The sequence below is a fragment of the Aulonocara stuartgranti genome (assembly GCF_965226115.1).
Source record: "Aulonocara stuartgranti genome assembly, chromosome: 20".
In the NCBI taxonomy this organism is placed as follows: Eukaryota; Metazoa; Chordata; class Actinopteri; order Cichliformes; family Cichlidae; genus Aulonocara; species Aulonocara stuartgranti.
In genome coordinates this window covers 14,262,514-14,280,664 of record NC_138956.1, presented here as the reverse complement: position 1 = coordinate 14,280,664, position 18,151 = coordinate 14,262,514, and the positions used below count along the sequence as shown (strand labels likewise).

At 42.4% G+C, this 18,151-nt stretch overlaps 2 protein-coding genes across 3 annotated transcripts in view; one reads left to right on the top strand and one right to left on the bottom strand.

Moving 5' to 3' along the window:
* LOC309697331 (uncharacterized protein) overlaps nucleotides 1–18,151 on the bottom strand; it is a 521,790-nt gene that overhangs the window by 86,613 nt on the left and 417,026 nt on the right. The gene's annotated exons all lie outside the window — the stretch shown is intronic.
* Nucleotides 1–18,151, top strand: part of plxnb1a (plexin b1a) — an 88,148-nt gene that overhangs the window by 69,628 nt on the left and 369 nt on the right. For both annotated transcript variants that reach the window (XM_082519165.1, XM_082519164.1), the window contains 20 exons: nucleotides 924–1,060; nucleotides 1,143–1,316; nucleotides 1,979–2,213; nucleotides 2,321–2,563; nucleotides 3,436–3,612; nucleotides 3,728–3,876; nucleotides 3,977–4,077; nucleotides 4,163–4,380; nucleotides 4,663–4,841; nucleotides 4,936–5,002; nucleotides 6,018–6,164; nucleotides 7,122–7,296; nucleotides 8,699–8,802; nucleotides 8,922–9,006; nucleotides 9,367–9,539; nucleotides 13,190–13,350; nucleotides 14,398–14,545; nucleotides 15,444–15,508; nucleotides 16,029–16,104; nucleotides 16,332–16,406. In XM_082519165.1, the coding sequence (XP_082375291.1) occupies nucleotides 924–1,060; nucleotides 1,143–1,316; nucleotides 1,979–2,213; nucleotides 2,321–2,563; nucleotides 3,436–3,612; nucleotides 3,728–3,876; nucleotides 3,977–4,077; nucleotides 4,163–4,380; nucleotides 4,663–4,841; nucleotides 4,936–5,002; nucleotides 6,018–6,164; nucleotides 7,122–7,296; nucleotides 8,699–8,802; nucleotides 8,922–9,006; nucleotides 9,367–9,539; nucleotides 13,190–13,350; nucleotides 14,398–14,545; nucleotides 15,444–15,508; nucleotides 16,029–16,104; nucleotides 16,332–16,406 (2,889 nt within the window). The remainder of the gene's footprint in view (nucleotides 1–923; nucleotides 1,061–1,142; nucleotides 1,317–1,978; nucleotides 2,214–2,320; nucleotides 2,564–3,435; nucleotides 3,613–3,727; nucleotides 3,877–3,976; nucleotides 4,078–4,162; nucleotides 4,381–4,662; nucleotides 4,842–4,935; nucleotides 5,003–6,017; nucleotides 6,165–7,121; nucleotides 7,297–8,698; nucleotides 8,803–8,921; nucleotides 9,007–9,366; nucleotides 9,540–13,189; nucleotides 13,351–14,397; nucleotides 14,546–15,443; nucleotides 15,509–16,028; nucleotides 16,105–16,331; nucleotides 16,407–18,151) is intronic.

Here is an 18,151-nt window from a genome sequence, read left to right as displayed (position 1 = left end):
ACACACACACACACACACACACACACACACACACACACACACGGTCTGCATATGTGAGAATCAGATAAGACATTGCTTTTCTTTGTTGTGAAATCTAGCTGCCAAGATCACTTATGAGGAAAACTGGGTTATATTCATACGTGATGTTAAATGTTTATGTGTCCATAAACACCCTTCTTATCTGCAGAAACTGCTGCAGCACAGTGCAGCAATTTACAAGAAATTAAACAAGCATTTCAAAAAACCAAACAAAACCAGGCCATCTCAGGGGCATTTTCACACCCAGATCACAGGCAGCAGTTATTTAGTTTGAACTCTGCTGTGATTCCCCCTGAGTTTGCTCCAGTTGCACATGCAAGAACACGCTAATCGCCCTGGGGTGTGGACCAAAGCAGATGGACCCAGACCTGACCGAGATGGGCGGGAGCGGGGCGGGTCCCCTGGTATTTTTTAAAACGCCTCCTTTGGAGAAAGTGATGAGGCTGCAATGTGTCAGCACTCGAGTGTGGCATTAGGAAGAGTCGTCCACAACTGCTGCTGTTTGTGAGAGAAGCTTTCTCACAACAGAAATCTGGCCAATTACGGAAACCTCAGCTCCCACATGGATTTTCTTAATAAGGCCTCAAAGTGTGTTTGAAATGCAAGAAAGGCACTGCAATACAATACAGTAGGAGCGCATCTACTTATTTACATAGCAGAAGAAGGACTGAAGCCCTGATGGTAGACTTAATTAAGTCTACCATCTTTGCAAATGACAAGCAAATGAATTGCTACCTTCAACGGCCATCAGGCACACTACCAGTGTTTCCCAGAATGCCCTGGCCTTTCTTTTTATCTTCCCTATAAATCTTCATCTTAGTATTGAGTTATCGATTACACTTTTATTCTTTGCGTCTCATGCTTGATCTCTCTTCTCTCTCCAGAATCCCGTGCTAAGCAGCATCTTCCCCCACAGAGGGCCCAAAGCAGGTGGCTCCTCTCTCACCATCACAGGCCAAGCACTGAGGACAGGACACCTGAACGAAGTCAGCGTCTTAATTGGAGGAATACCGTGTGATGTGTAAGCACTTCCAGAATAAATCCTGTTCATGCTGCAGGATTTGATTTGTGGGTTAAAATCTAAAAGACGTTCCTCTTCTCAGGCGCGACATCCAGAAGGATCACATCAGCTGTCTGACCCGAGGCAGCAACAGGACGGGAGAACACGGCATCACTGTGCGGTTTGGTGGTGCAGAGCGCCACCTGAAGGGCTCGGTGTATCATTACACCCCCAACCCAAACATCACCAAGGCTGCTCCGTCCAAAAGCTTTCTCAGGTGCTTTAGTGGAATATAACTGTATACATCTAGTCCATTAATGAAGTCAAGTAAAATGCTTTTAATATTATAAAATCCATTTTTATTAAATCACCAATAAAATGGATCATCACCCATATTATCTATTTGATGAGCTTAAAAACTTTAGTTTCAGAGTCTAAAGAGAAACATAAGTTTTTCCATATTGAAACAAACCTATAGAAAGCTATAGAAAAGGGACACACACGGTTTATAAAACAAACCCCAATCCAAGATTAATACAGTCACCTCACAGCAATCTGCTGGCCGGCCGGGGCCTTTCTGTGTGGAGTTTGCATGTGCTCCCTTTGCCTGCATGGGCTCTCCTCCCACATCTTAGGGATTTTGGTGATTCTAAACTGGCTTTAGGTGAATATGATTGTGAGTAGAGGACTGTAACTCTGTGTTAACCCTGTAATGGACGGTCAGTGTGGCCGGCGTGTGCTCTCCTCTCACCCAATGACAGCTGGAATGGGCTCAACACAGGCTGGGTTAGCCCCCCAAATTACACTTGTATCAGTGCATGTGTAAGGTATTAAGCAATTCGGTATTAAATATTGCAGTATTGTAAAAGTGACGACAGACATATTAAATTAACACAAATCCACTGAACTCATTTTCTTTCCTACTGCTTTCCCCCACAGTGGAGGCAGAATCATCACAGTTTCTGGTCAGAACCTGGATGTGGTCCAGGAGCCAAAAATGAGGGTTACCCTCAGTCCTCGTGATACTCTCCCTCCCAGGAGGCGGAGAAGTGTGGTTAAGAAGAAAGAAGGAAGCCTGAACCGAGGACAGGATCACCAGGGTCCGCTGAAGAGATGGAGGAGGATTGTTCCAGAGGCGGACTGCCCTGAGGGGACGCTCTGCCATGTCAAACAGGTGTCTTCATGGGATTGTACAGAAATGATTATTTACTGCACTGATTTTGTTTAAAATACGCATCCAAGGATTATCTTCTTTTTCACTTCCCCCGTGCTCTCTTCCAGTACGAGTTTCGCTGCACGGTGAACAGCTCCTCCCTCATCTTGTGCCCGACCCCAGCCGTGGGCCCGGAGGCCATTAATGCAAGGGTCAAAGTTCACTTCCTGTTGGACAGCCTTCATTTTGACTTCAACACCGTGGGTAAGGAAGCCTTTAGGTATGAGCTCAACCCCACGCTCTACAAGCTGAACCGGAATGATCCCAGCAAGCCGTACCATCACAAACCCGGCAGCATCATCTCTGTCGAGGTGAGTTACGGGAACCTCGAGCTCGAAATAAACTGGCACCACTTTGTTTCTGCTCAAGACTGTGTTAAACAAACAGTCTCACAGTGTTGTTGAAGTCAGCCTGAAAAAATAAAATAAAACGCTAACAATGAATAGAAAACGCAACAACATGCCACTTTATGGAAGAAGTAGTTGTTGTGGTTAGATGGACAAAACTCTCTGGTGACAGGTCTGTCATTTCCTGTTTCTGTACTACTTTCAGCAGTGTGGTAAGTTTTAACAGTCAGTTTCTTTAGTAAGGTCCCTACCTGAGAGAAGCAACCTCTCTGCACTGCAGTAAAGTACACTGCGCTGCAGGCATGATAAGAGCTGTATGAATGCTCCTAATATGGAAAGGAAATTGGATAAAACCCATATAAATCCCACATTTAATAATTGCACACTATCAAAATAGTCATAAAAACGATCATCGTGATTGACAAAGTAATGCAGATAATGTGTTTCCTATTTCATGTGGAGTCATTCTCAAGGCACACTCAGACCAAATGCTGTATGCATACATTGCCTCCTTGTGGGCACAATATGCAACTACATCTTTAAATAACATAAAAGGCTTTAAGAAGTCTGCATAGGACCACCTCCTATCCTCAGTAAGTCTTTCCACTTACTGGTTCAGGTTTCAAAGAACATATTGAGAAATAAATCATATGAATGTCCTTCTATAAAATATAAATGATAATAACATTTTATTGAATGCTGCAGCTGAGTGGAAGAAGAGCAAAATTACATTCTTTCCGCAGAGGCTGGGTTTCTTCTGACTAAACACATGAAATGCTGTTGTGTTTTGTCAGAGCTGCTTTAGAAAAGCCGTACTCTGTTTTTTTTTTATCAAGGGAGAACATCTAGATCGAGCCATGTCCAAGCGCGAGGTGGAGGCTTGGATAGGTGACGGCCTGTGTTCGGTGAAGACCCTGACACACAGCCACTTGTACTGCGAGCCACCGGCTCAGCAGCCCTCGGTGAAAGGTAGGAAGAAGCAGGATGGCGTGGACAGTCTGCCTGAGTTTACGGTGAGTACATGATGCAAAGAACTGTGAATTTGAGTTCAGTGAACCCTCTCTAGTTCATATAGTAAATACTTTCTTGCTGTAGTGTTAAACTTGTTCTTTTTCACCTGCTTTTCAGGTGAAAATGGGAAATCTGAACTTTTCTCTGGGCAGAGTAGAGTACGACAGCCAGACACAGTCTACATTTCCTCTAGAGGCTCAGGTGGGAGTCGGTGTTGGAGCATCCATAGTGGCTCTCATTGTGCTCATCATAGTGCTCATATACAGGTAAACATGTTCAATTCACTGAGCATCAGTTTCTCCTTTGATCAACATATTGGTTGGTTTTGGCTGTAATATTGCCTTTTCATCATGGCTTGTGGGTCAGGAGAAAGAGCAAACAGGCCATGAGGGACTATAAGAAAGTCCAGATCCAGCTGGAGAACCTGGAGACCAGTGTCAGAGACCGCTGTAAGAAGGAGTTCACAGGTAACTTCCTCTTTTTCTTCGGGACTTTTAGAGAATACATGTCCTTAAAGTTAGACTAAACCAAGACCTTTATTCTTTTTTTTAGACTTGATGACAGAGATGATGGACATGTCCAGTGATTTGGTGGGCTCTGGGATTCCCTTCCTGGATTACCGAACGTATGCTGAGCGTATTTTCTTCCCGGGGCACCAGGAGTCCCCACTGAGACGAGATCTGGATGTCCCAGAGAGTCGAAGGCAGACGGTTGAGCAAGGGCTGATTCAGTTGTCCAATCTGCTGAACAGTAAACTTTTTCTCACTAAGGTAAGCCTCCACAGCTGCTTTTTATTAAATCTGTGTTTATTTATTTATGCTGCCTACATTTGCAAAGCAAGCCCCTTTGCAACCCACAGAATTGTTGGTTCTATTTTGCTGCTACTACTCTCCAATGTCAGCCTTATGTGCATGCAATAGAAGGATGGGGAGTTCCCATACTAGAGATACAGAGCTATTCTGCCAAGGTTTACCTGGTCTCGACAGAAACGAGGGGGATTTTTCACACACAGATTAATTAACTCCATATTCTCACCTTTTTTGTTTTTCTAGTTTATTCACACTCTTGAGGTGCAGCGGACCTTCTCCCCCAGGGACCGGGCCTACGTGGCCTCTCTGCTGACTGTAGCTCTGCACGGTAAACTCGAGTACTTCACAGACATCCTGAAGACGTTGCTCAATGACCTAGTGGAACAGTATGTGGCCAAGAACCCCAAACTGATGCTGAGGAGGTGATGCCGTTTTTTTAACCTGTCCTAGTTGGCGAGTAGGAGATGTTTTTCATCCACGGATCATTTACATGTGTCTCATTTTTTTCCTCCCCAGAACTGAATCAGTTGTTGAGAAGCTGCTGACAAACTGGATGTCCATTTGTCTCTTCACGTTTCTGAGGGTAAGTTGTTTTAAGGTTGACCAGACATTAGCTGGTTAGACACTGGCGGTCAGTGAAACATGACGAACATCAGTTACTACTATAGTGTTATTTGAAGTTATAAAAAAGAATATTTTTACTGTCTCTTTACTGTGAAGTTTTTATGTCAGGAAAATGTTTTAAGAGCCTGAAAAGGGGGGAAATCTGCTAAAATTGTGCTTTCAAGGTCATTTTTAACAACTTTGGTACAGAACTGCTAAAATTTCTTCCCTTTGAAACGCACAGCACAGTCTTAGCAATAAGATGATCAGAAACATTCATTAGTTTATATTTTTTGTAAAAAAAAAAAAATTAATTCAATTTGATTTACTTAATTTTTTTAACCCTTTAAGGGGTATAGTTGGTAGAGTTTACCCTTCCTCTTCCTCTAAAAGACAGTGTTAGGGTTTTATCAGAAAACCTTTTATGTTCAAATGATTCTGAAAAAAGACAAGATAATCCTTGTTCTAAGAAATAAAGCAAAAAATTTGATTAAAATAAACTAATAAAAAAAAAATCACACGATGGTGTGTACTATTTTCTTCACAGTATTAAAGTATTAAAACTGGCTTTAATTTCTTTTTTAAAGAGCAATGGGAGGCTCCGGTGTTAAACTAAGCAAGAAGACAAGTCCATCTAAATCTCTAGTTTGAGGCCTGACAGTTCCTCAACAAGCAGTGTCGTTAAATAGTACCAATAATACCATGGGAACACACAAGTGCTTGATGCTAAAAACTCTCATCTTCATATGATTAGATACTCCAATAAATGTTACAAATAAGCAGGAAGGAGTGCTAACTGCAGCGCTGCATGAATTTGCTGTCAGTTGTTGAATTATAACATTGAAACACTTCATTATAGGAGGAACAGATGCGCTGTATTTAAAGCACATTTCACAGAAAGTCAGTGGAGATCAAATGTCGCTCACCAGTAAGACAGTGTGACTGATCAGAAGTGGAATACCACTTTAATGAATGAATTCTTCATGCCTGGCCAGGAATCAGCAGGGGAATCTTTCTACATGCTGTTCAGAGCAATAAAGCACCAGGTGGATAAGGGACCTGTGGACGCTGTGACTGGAAAAGCCAAGTACACACTTAACGACAACCGACTCCTGCGAGAGGACGTGGAGTACCGCACACTGGTTAGAACTCACACATCCTTTGATTGCAGCATTGTTAATGTTGGAAGGAGAAACCCATGTTTTCCTGTTTGGTTTATTATCATATGCTGATATTTAACTGAATAAGCTAATAAACTAAGTACGTCCTTACTGTTTCCACAGGAATTAAGAGATTTAATCAAATGCCTACACATCAACGTGTTGATGATTAATTTGTCATCAAGACGTGAGAACCTTTATAAAAGCAGATTTTTGTCACTTTGGTCTGGAGCATTCAGGGTTGCATAAAAACAATACAACAGTCTTACCAGGAGTGGGTGTATCAGGAAAGAATGGTCAGACAAGCTTGAACAAAATTCAAGAGCTCCTCAGTTTAAAGTTGATGACAGTACAGTTAGAAAAAGGATGAATAAGTGTGGCTTATTTGGAATTCCTGCCAGAAGAACATCAAATTGGGTCATGTGACAGGACAATGCTCCCAAACGCAGCAGCAAATCAGCTACAGATTGGATGAAAAAGACAAGAATCAAGATGTTGCAGTAGCCTAGTTGAAGTCCAGACATCAACCTGATTGAAGTTGTGATGGGGCCTTAAGAGAGAGCGGTGCATGGAAAAATGTTCACTAACCTCAAAGACCTGATGTGAGAGTGGGACAAAGTGTCTTAATGCTTAAACTGATGACATTTTATGTTATTGTTGCTAAAGGTGGTTATACAAGCTACTGAGTAATGGGGTGTGCTTTTCACATAACTTTGACATCTTTAAAATAAAACATGACTAAAATTAATGTAAACGTCAAACTGTTAAGATTTAAGCTTAAACAATTTAAAGTCAAACCAGTGTGGATGGTTGCACACAAGTGAACACTCAAACACTCCTCCAAAGTGCCGTGTGTCCTACAGTGTTGTCAGTGTTACAGTGTCCTACAGTGTTACAGTGTGTTTTATCCATAACCAGCATTTGTGTACATGTGTCCAGACTCTAAATGTGGTGATGCCAGCTGCAGCTGCCAGCGGCGGCACCACAGCGCAGACGGTTCCCGCTAAGGTGCTGGACTGCGACACCATCACACAAGTAAAAGAGAAACTTCTGGAACAAACCTGGAAGGGAACATCTTTTTCTCAGCGGCCGCACATCGACTCGTTACATCTTGGTGAGTCAGATTCATTTCACAACAGCATAACTCTTTCTTGTGTTTCAGTCTTCTCTTATGTGAGGATTTTAATTATAGAGATGCAGACGTTTGTTTTTTTTGTGTGTGAAGTGCATAAGAGAAAACAAAACAACTGTCATTGAGTCAGTATTTAAACATTAAACAACCTCACCAGTCATCTAAACAACACTCGGTTCTGGTTTGAAAAAGTAAAAGGTGAAAACGCATCTGCTGAAAAGATATCACTTCTAAATCTGAAATAGAATAGAAACTAGTGTATAATTACATCTTCCAACAAATTTATACATTGTGATGAACCTAGAATTAATCCATAAAAATGAATAGGAGTGGAAGCTGCCGTATTGCTCTTCCATCTTGAATACAATGGCCGAGATGGAAATCGCCACTGCAACGAGCACATTTCATGCGTGTGACCAGCCACATACGTAGTACATCAAAGGTGGAGGAAAAGAGAACTTGCAGGTATTAATGTGCCATAGAAGTCAAAACACTTTCATTAATGTTTGTACCTTTGGACTCAAGCTATGAAGGATCGTACCTGTTTCATCATCAGAGAAATGAGTGAAAAGCCGAAGGAAAGAGACAACGCCACAGGCATCTTAATAAAATGTCATCACCTGAGCAGACGTCAGGGCTCTAACACACAGAAATGTGCAACAACATGCTAATTTATTCCTGATATTGTCAGCAGATTAGACATTTGACCCTCCCGTCTCCGAACAGCTGCGACACCCGACTAAATAGCATCAATAGCTGGTTATAGGATAATATTATACCAGCTAATGTTAAGCTCGAGTGGCCCGAAAATCACACTTTCCATCTGATAAACAGTTTGAGTCATTCTCACACACTCAAGTCAGCAGTGTTAGATCCATTTGACAGACACGTTCAGGGTACCCTCAGCAACTTCTCAGTATCTCTGTCATCAGTGAGAGGTGAATGTCACTCGCTCATCAACTCGTATCTGTTTAAATTTTACAGCCTGCGCCAGAGTAAATAGACATGGACACATTGACAGTTGAGGGAAACAGGAGACTGGCGGCCAGAGATGTTTGTCTGCTGTTCATCTGTAATCTGTCACTGCCTGCAGTCAGTGACAGATTACAGTCACTGTAGGTAGGATCATGCATTTGAATTGGTGAGGGGTAAGAAAGCCAAATTCAGCTGACTGCATTCTGCAGTCCACTGGTGTGTAGTTGTGACATTTTACACAGTGCATCTTTAAACAAGCAAAGCTGCCAGCTGGTCTACCAGATTCAACCCAGGAAATAACATCTGTGGTCCCTGAGGGTTTTCGTTTTTATCAATCCTCAAAGTTTACTGTCTTAATTCTGCAGCTATTAGCACAAGCTCAAGGTTACCTGAACATTTCTCCCTTCAGAGTGGCGTGCAGGTGTTGCAGGTCACCTAATCCTATCAGATGAAGACCTGACATCAGTAGTGCAAGGTTCATGGAAGCGCCTTAATACACTGCAGCACTACAAGGTGAGTGCTGACATCACACAAACACTGATACACACACACACACACACACCTCAACTCATTAAAGTTTTGGAAGCAGTTTTAATCACATTGTGAATGTTGTCATGTGACTGTGTAATCAGGTCCCCGACGGAGCGACGGTGGCCCTTGTTCCCAGAAACAACAAACATCACCTTCACGACAGCCACGATTACATGCCAGGAGAGAGTAAGTTCATTATTATCTGTTACCCCTGTGTTGGTATTATGGTTATACGTTGCTGTCTGTATGTAGACAACTGCATCTAATGGCAATGGTTGGCGACCTTCATTCAGACGTTTTATCTGAGCAGATGAACTCAGTCTAAATAACCAGAGGAGGGCGCTGTTTGACTGTTTATGCATATCCTATTTTACAGTGGCCGTGACTTGGGTGTGAAGATGAGTTTGTGGGGGGAATAAAAGCTGTAATAATGAACAAAAACATCAGTTGTTCACTGCGTACAAACACTTGAAACAAAGACAAACAGCTCAAATGTAGTGACCTGTTTCTCACCTACCCATCCAACTGTTTGTCCCCTCCCACCAGAGACCCCTATGCTGGATGATGGGGAAGAAGGAGGCGTGAGACTGTGGCATCTGGTAAAAGCCAGCGAGGAGTCTGAGCTGCCCAAGCACAGGAGAGGTAGTGTGAGAGAGAAGGGTGGGGAGCGAGCCAAAGCGATCCCCGAGATCTACCTCACACGCCTGCTCTCCATGAAGGTAAAACACAAACAAGGTGGTGGTCACTCACTAATATCTTAATAGGTTTTGTATATTTAAATTGAACAGACATCAGATGGTACTTATACCTCTTTTTTATTTTTCATAAACAAAACGTGTTACTGAGTGTTATTCAGGTTTGTGTTGCCTCCAGGCAGCAGAGTAAACAGCTGGGAACACCAAATGTAGTGGTTTTGTTGTGGATTCTCCACAGTTGATATACAAATATGAAATGAGTCAGCAGCAAGAAGGTGTGATGTGCAGAGACATGACATACATGTTCACAACAGAGATGCCACAAAACCCTGCTACACTCGGTCCAATCCAACAAATCCAAGTTTTTTCATTTAGAGATTACATAATTGAAAAACATATTTGCTCATGTTCCATATTTTCCTTATGAGCCAGCCAACACTGAGTATGTGAACACGGTGGCCTTTGTGACTATGACGTGGTGCTATTTTGAGCTCACGTTTTCACAAAGAAACCTTTGTCAGTTAGGAACCAGCGTGAGTCTAAATTATTTAGAGCTCACGAAATATTTATCTTTATAATGTATGTTGACCCAAGACGTTATGTAGTAATGATGAACAATGAATAAACTGGGAACACAGTGGATTTAAGATGCACAAATGTCAAATAAATATTTGGCTTGTTTTTGCCGTTACTATTACATTAATATTTAATTGAACATGTTTCCATAGTTTCATGTCAGCGGCTCTGGCATATAACCACCCCTTTTACACAAATAGCATCCAGCTTTGGACCTCTGCACACCTTGAATGTGCATGTGAGGAGCTGCTACACTGATGCATCAAAAAACAAGAGGAAGAAGAAAGGATTTCTTTTTTCCTTATCACTGTGATACTGTCACCGCGGGTTTATGACTGACGCCTCTCACTCCATGTGATCTCCTGGTGACCCTGAGCTAATTAAAGGTTTAAGAAAATAGATGATTAAGTGAGGATAAGATGACCAGACAAAATAAACGAACTGTATATTTCATAAGTTGCAATGTATGCCTGTGCTGCTTACTTGCAGAATTGTTTCAAGAATTTAAATTGGCCCATCCATGATGGGAGACTTTAAAAAGTCCCCAAACAAACAAAAATAAAAATCTATTTGTCAAATTCTGTACATTAGAGGTCAAAATGATGCACTTTCAGTTTTAGATTTAAGGCTCAAGAAACTTGGGATCCTGTATTTCCTACAATTCACTGTTTCACTATTAAATATAACCTGAATATGGTCAGAGCCCCTGTGACATCATCAAACTCACTGGTTTACAGCATGTAGCTTTTTTTTTTTTTTTTTTGTGAAAAAACCCCCATATTTCATTAAATAGAAACTTCCATCAATTGAACGCCTTGCATATTTCTTATTTTTGCACCAAACACCATGGTTCATTATCCCATGGACCATTAATATAGAATCTTATTCATTAAATATGACAGAAACCGCTCAGTTCAGACAGGTGCCTTAAGGGTCAGTCCTCTGGGCTTTCAAGGGGTAAAGAGTTAAATCCAAATTGAGAAAACCTCCTGTGACATTGGGATGGGAAAAAATAGACGCGGGCTTGTTCAGAGCCTCAGGAAATGCTACATACAGTGGGGCAAAAAAGTATTTAGTCAGCCACCGATTGTGCAAGTTCCCCCACCTAAAATGATGACAGAGGTCAGTAATTTGCACCAGAGGTACACTTCAACTGTGAGAGACAGAATGTGAAAAAAAAATCCATGAATCCACATGGTAGGATTTGTAAAGAATTTATTCGTAAATCAGGGTGGAAAATAAGTATTTGGTCAATAACAAAAATACAACTCAATACTTTGTAACATAACCTTTGTTGGCAATAACAGAGGTCAAACGTTTACTATAGGTCTTTACCAGGTTTGCACACACAGTAGCTGGTATTTTGGCCCATTCCTCCATGCAGATCTTCTCGAGAGCAGTGATGTTTTGGGGCTGTCGCCGAGCAACACGGACTTTCAACTCCCGCCACAGATTTTCTATGGGGTTGAGGTCTGGAGACTGGCTAGGCCACTCCAGGACTTTCAAATGCTTCTTACGGAGCCACCCCTTTGTTGCCCGGGCGGTGTGTTTTGGATCATTGTCATGTTGGAAGACCCAGCCTCGTTTCATCTTCAAAGTTCTCACTGATGGAAGGAGGTTTTGGCTCAAAATCTCACGATACATGGCCCCATTCATTCTGTCCTTAACACGGATCAGTCGTCCTGTCCCCTTGGCAGAAAAACAGCCCCATAGCATGATGTTTCCACCCCCATGCTTCACAGTAGGTATGGTGTTCTTGGGATGCAACTCAGTATTCTTCTTCCTCCAAACACGACGAGTTGAGTTTATACCAAAAAGTTCTACTTTGGTTTCATCTGACCACATGACATTCTCCCAATCCTCTGCTGTATCATCCATGTGCTCTCTGGCAAACTTCAGACGGGCCTGGACATGCACTGGCTTCAGCAGCGGAACACGTCTGGCACTGCGGGATTTGATTCCCTGCCGTTGTAGTGTGTTACTGATGGTGACCTTTGTTACTTTGGTCCCAGCTCTCTGCAGGTCATTCACCAGGTCCCCCCGTGTGGTTCTGGGATCTTTGCTCACCGTTCTCATGATCATTTTGACCCCACAGGATGAGATCTTGCGTGGAGCCCCAGATCGAGGGAGATTATCAGTGGTCTTGTATGTCTTCCATTTTCTGATGATTGCTCCCACAGTTGATTTTTTCACACCAAGCTGCTTGCCTATTGTAGATTCACTCTTCCCAGTCTGGTGCAGGTCTACAATACTTTTCCTGGTGTCCTTCGAAAGCTCTTTGGTCTTGGCCATGGCGGAGTTTGGAGTCTGACTGTTTGAGGCTGTGGACAGGTGTCTTTTATACAGATGATGAGTTCAAACAGGTGCCATTCATACAGGTAACGAGTGGGGGACAGAAAAGCTTCTTACAGAAGACGTTACAGGTCTGTGAGAGCCAGAGATTTTCCTTGTTTGAGGTGACCAAATACTTATTTCCCACCCTGATTTACGAATAAATTCTTTACAAATCCTACCATGTGAATTCATGGATTTTTTTTTCACATTCTGTCTCTCACAGTTGAAGTGTACCTCTGGTGCAAATTACTGACCTCTGTCATCATTTTAAGTGGGGGAACTTGCACAATCGGTGGCTGACTAAATACTTTTTTGCCCCACTGTAACTGTTAGATCAGCGGTCCCCAACCTTTTATGCGCCATGGACCGGTATATGCCCGACAATATTTTCACGGACCGACCTTTAAGGTGTCGCGGATAAATACAACAGTATAAAACTAGTACCGGTACCGAAAAAAAGAAGATTTATTCATAACACATGTGAAAGGACCCAGGAAAACCGAGTTAACGCTAAAAACGCTAACAAAATAACGCTGAAAACCGATAAAAACCCTGAAAACCATACATTTCACACCTGAGCCTCAACTCTCGCGGCCCGGTACCAAACGACTCACGGACCGGTACCGGTCCGAGGCCCGGGGGTTGGGGACCGCTGTGTTAGATGACACATGTACCTTAACTTAGCTTCATGTGCATAATCTGTGGAGTGCCCCTCTTTGTGCCATGGTTTATTTATCTCTGTCACTTTCTCTGCTCTGTCTCAGGGCACTCTGCAGAAGTTTGTGGATGATTTATTCACCGCCATCCTCAGCACCAGCCGTCCTGTACCTCTAGCTGTCAAATACTTTTTCGACCTGTTGGATGAGCAGGCTCAGCAGCACAACATCATGGACCCGGAGACCATCCACATCTGGAAAACCAACAGGTAACTGGGTGAAAGACGCTTATATTGGGTTTGGATGTTGAGAGGCAGAGTTGGAAGCCAGGAATGGGTCATGGGCCGTGAGACATATGAAACACAGCATAGATATGCTTCGAGGGGAATTTCATCCATCGAGAGATTGAAGAAGCACCCCACACAGAACATATGGACAACAGCTGGTTTTATGGTGTTACTGTACTAGGACTTTACTTGCAGATCTTGTGGAAACAGCAGAGATTTGCCAGGGTTTGCCAGGGCTCATGAACCTTGCCAGAGACTTATTAAACTGCTTGTTACTTTGAAGCATTTGGTTGATACACGAGGAACATATGACATCTTAGATTAGATTTTGTCACCTTTGTATACATCACTGCTATGTGGGTCTTCCGGGGAAACCCATTGTCACTTAGGCTACTGACAGTGGGTCCACCTGCACTTGGCTGCATCTTATTTGTTTTCTATGTACTTGTAAAGAGCTCACCAGAAAAGTGGTGATGATTTCACAGACCGTGGACCTTACATATTGTGAATAATGACAAATAAATATACAAAGGACACAAAAAGAAGTGTCTTGTATGTTTGTCTTATTGGTGATAACAACCATTCCTGTGTGTTTACCATGTTTCTCATATTTTAAACTCTCTAAAAAGGCTTTAAGTGTATTTTTGTGCAAGCTTGTTAATGCGATTACTCAAGGATGAGGTGATTATTTATATGTGCTCTTTCTTTAAAGCTTATCTAGTCAGTCATATAAATGTTATGGCGCTCTTCATTGATTCATGTCGTAACCAAACCTCCTCAGAGCAGTTCGTTTAGACATCACGTGAGCTTTGCGTTTTCACCACATTCCAGATACACGAAACCAAAAGGCCCAGGACACCAGAGTGTGTTAGAATCAAACAAAAGGGATGGAAGCACCAGTAAAGAACCTGCACTTTTTTTCTGCATAAGAGGGGATTAGAAGCATTTTTTAAAATCTGATGTATAACTGTACTTTTACATTACAATCACTGCTTAAATGTGTAAATGTTTTCTTGCTTTACCAAACAGCTTGCCACTGCGGTTCTGGATCAATATCCTGAAGAACCCGCAGTTCATCTTTGATGTGCAGACATCAGACCACGTGGATGCTGTGCTGTCTGTCATAGCTCAGACCTTTATGGATTCTTGCACCATAGCTGACCATAAACTGGGACGGGTGAGCTTCATTTGTAAAGGACAAATATGAGACACTTACAGAGGGAAGAAAAATAGCCTTTTGGCTAATTCTGACACATTAACATTGATTTGTAGATTAATATGCACTGTCCCTTTTTTTTAAAAACAAAAAAGAAAAAAAAGAATTTGAATTAGATTTTAACTTATGTCCTTCTGTGTTTGTGAGCCCTGTGTTAATTATGTACGTTTCATTTTAAGATGGTCCCAAAATTAGATTCCAGAGAATGAAGCAATTGCATCTGCTGTGACCCTCCTTGCAGCATTGCTGTGCACACTTTTTTGTCTTCATAGCACTTCAGTGTCTACCCATAGTAGATGTGAGAGAGGCCTTTCATTACTTAGAAGTTAACCAGGGTCTCTTTTTACCTCAGAGACGATAACACACCTTGTTATTAGTGTGCTGTTTGTTGGGCGCCTTTTTCTGTGGAGCATTTTCTTAGACTGTCTCAATGTGGACATTTCAAAATCTTTAGAGATGTAAAAAATACTTTTTTCTAAGATCCAAAGATCCTGTGTCTTAATCCTGCAATATACAATCCCACACTTTCAAACTGTGAAGGTCAGAGGGTTTCACACCTGATTAATTCACAGCCGACTCTAATTAAACATAAAAGAGCATTGTATAGTTTTCCTCAGTACATAACCAAATCTAATAGTCTGGGCTGGGTTTTGTCTACTTAAGACTTAACACATAATATGTAGCAAGGATCAGATATTACACATCATCTCGTGCATAATAGGAATGTGAGTCTAATGAGCCCTGCAGCCTTGTTTTGTACTCAGTGCATGTTGACATCAACAAAATTATTTGTGCACATTATTACTCCTTGTTTTACATGCCTCGTTACTCTTATGTGACATCTGTCTTCCTTACTCAGGACTCTCCTATCAACAAGTTGCTGTATGCCAGAGACATCCCCCGCTACAAGCAGATGGTGGAGAGGTAAGAATATGGCAGCCGGTCGTCCCACTGACCCCAGGCATAAAAAACACTCTGGAAGAGAGAGGAGGGAGGGGTGGAAGGAGAGAGTGAGGCACAGGACGATCTGTCAGTGCCAGACAGAGGGTAGACTAAGCCCGCGAGGCTCCATGCATGGATGGTCTGAGAGCAGACTGCTACACTTACTACTACCTTCTGCACATTAAGCTCGGCATGTCGCCCTGCTGAAATAAGTGTTGCTAGACAAGATTTTAGGTAACACATGTGCTTGTTTTCGAAGCCTTATTAGCCTGATTTGCATTTAAAAATGATCACTTCATCTTTCTCTACATGTTTTCCCCACTGATACACCAGAGACTCATAATTTGTCATATTTTCTTATTTAAAATTAAACAAGTCAAAAATGAACTGACAGTAATCAGTGGAGAGAGTGGCGAGCTCTTAGGGGTAAACATCTCTCTTGCATTTGGGTTCAAATTTCTGTGGATTTAATGTAAAAATCTGTGATTCCCTGTACCTCCAGGTACTACGCAGACATCCGTCAGACCATCTCTGCCAGTGACCAGGAGATGAACTCGGCCCTAGCAGAACTCTCCCGTGTACGTTACCTACTCTTGTTTTCCCATTTAGTCAAAGTAACCTTTTTTTTACACAATGGCTGAACACATAAATACTTTTAGGACCTGGAAGATTCCATTTAGCTGGGAGAATGACAAGCTGGATGTGGAGTTTGAAATAAAATATGAATAGCAACCGATGCAGTTTTTAACAGCTTTCCACCGCTGACGTTTCTTCGCCTCTCTATTTTTTTACTCTCCCTGAACAGAATTACGCTGCTGAGGTCAACTGCCTCGTGGCTTTACATGAACTTTACAAGTACATCAACAAATACTACGATCAGGTGAGTATCACAAAATTACGCAAACATGATGCTTGCATTGCATAGTATGCTGTCAGGGGAGAGATTTACTAGTTGTGAGCTGACAGGGATTTCATGTAATCATTATTTAAAGAGCTGGCTATGTGCATATGTATGAACTGTCAGGAGTGTAGCTCAAGTTATTGATTGACAAACTGATTGAATTCCCTGAAATATTTGGATGTCCGATCTCTGAAGTCCACAGTTGTCTCATACAAAACAGCATTAAATACTCAACAGAAACAGTATTTGCTTTTTGTAGTTCTTGTTATAATTTGAATCTCACATCCCATTCGCCAATATGAAGTGGGCAGGGTTTACGCTCTGTATTGCAATCTATTTCCAGACAGAAATCAATATTTCAGGTTCACCACTAGGATCTGTCATGTCATCTGGTTTTTGTTTTTTATATATATATAGTCCCCACAAAGTGGAGTTTGTGGGGATAGGTTAATTAATTAATCCAAATTACCCATAGGTGTGAATGTGGGAGTGAATGTGAGCGCAAATGGTTGTCTGTCCCTGTGTGTTAGCCCTGCGACAGACTGGCAACCTGTCCAGGGTGTACCCCGCCTCTCGCCCTATGACAGCTGGGATAGGCTCCAGCGCCCCCTGCGACCCTGAGAAGGATAAGCGGAAGTGAATGGATAGATTGATATATATATGTAGTCCTCCTTTCCTGACACATAGGATGATCACAGTGCACAACGCAGACTTAAGGTTTCATATGGTATTGCTCAAAATTAGTAACTGAGCCCATAAACTCACCAGGAAAAGTGTTTACTAAGGTCAGCGCAGATGGCTGTTTCCTCAGACTTTCACTGAGATTTTGCAGCAATGTGCTGTTAACTTGTCTGCCATTTTAGATGTGTCACACTGTACGCTCAAGGCTCCAGTCATAGAGGCTTAAGCTGGGCAGACACTGTACGATTTTTTTCAGTCGCGTTATTCAGCTTCTGCTCAAACTGTACGATTGACTTGCAGGGGTTAGAAGTTCGTAGGTCACGATGCAGGGTCTCACACTATACGGCCCGATGCTCTGATGCAACCCGAGTGCTCAAACTGTGCGTCCATAAAAATGAAGGTTATAACAGAAAATCTGTCGCTCGCTCTCCCTCTCTGTCTTTCACTCACACAGACACGCACACCACCATCAACTTTGCTAAATTGCTAATGAAAAACATTGATCAGGCAGCTGTGATTGAGCAGCGATGTAGATCCAACTATTTTCACGGTTGTTGTGGTCGTGATGATTTTGTGATGCCACATCGAAAAGGCTCGGATGAGCTTTCCAAAGTTCTACAAGTGCCTCCATCGCTTGTGTCCAGATCACACACTGTACTGCCGTGCTACTCCGTCTTTTTCACCGACGTTTATGTGTTTGCGCGTGCGCAGTGTGAGCAGCTGCGGTGACGGGAGGTTTGAAATCCTCCCGACCAAGCGATTGATGATCAGGAGCTGGTCGTGAGGTGTTAATCGCTTCTCGTTACCCCACATATACTACACGATGCACGATGAAGGCCAAAATCAGGTCGATCACCAAAACGGTCGCACGACTGAAAAATCGGCTCAAAATGGGCCAAAAATCGCACAGCTTTAGGGACAAGTCCACAATGATCTGGCAACCACTGAAAGGAAAACGTGAGAACCAAAGCGTGAGAAGCTTCTATAGGAGTGAAATCATTTCAAGGAAGATAGCTCATTGCTCTAACTTTAATATGTTAAGT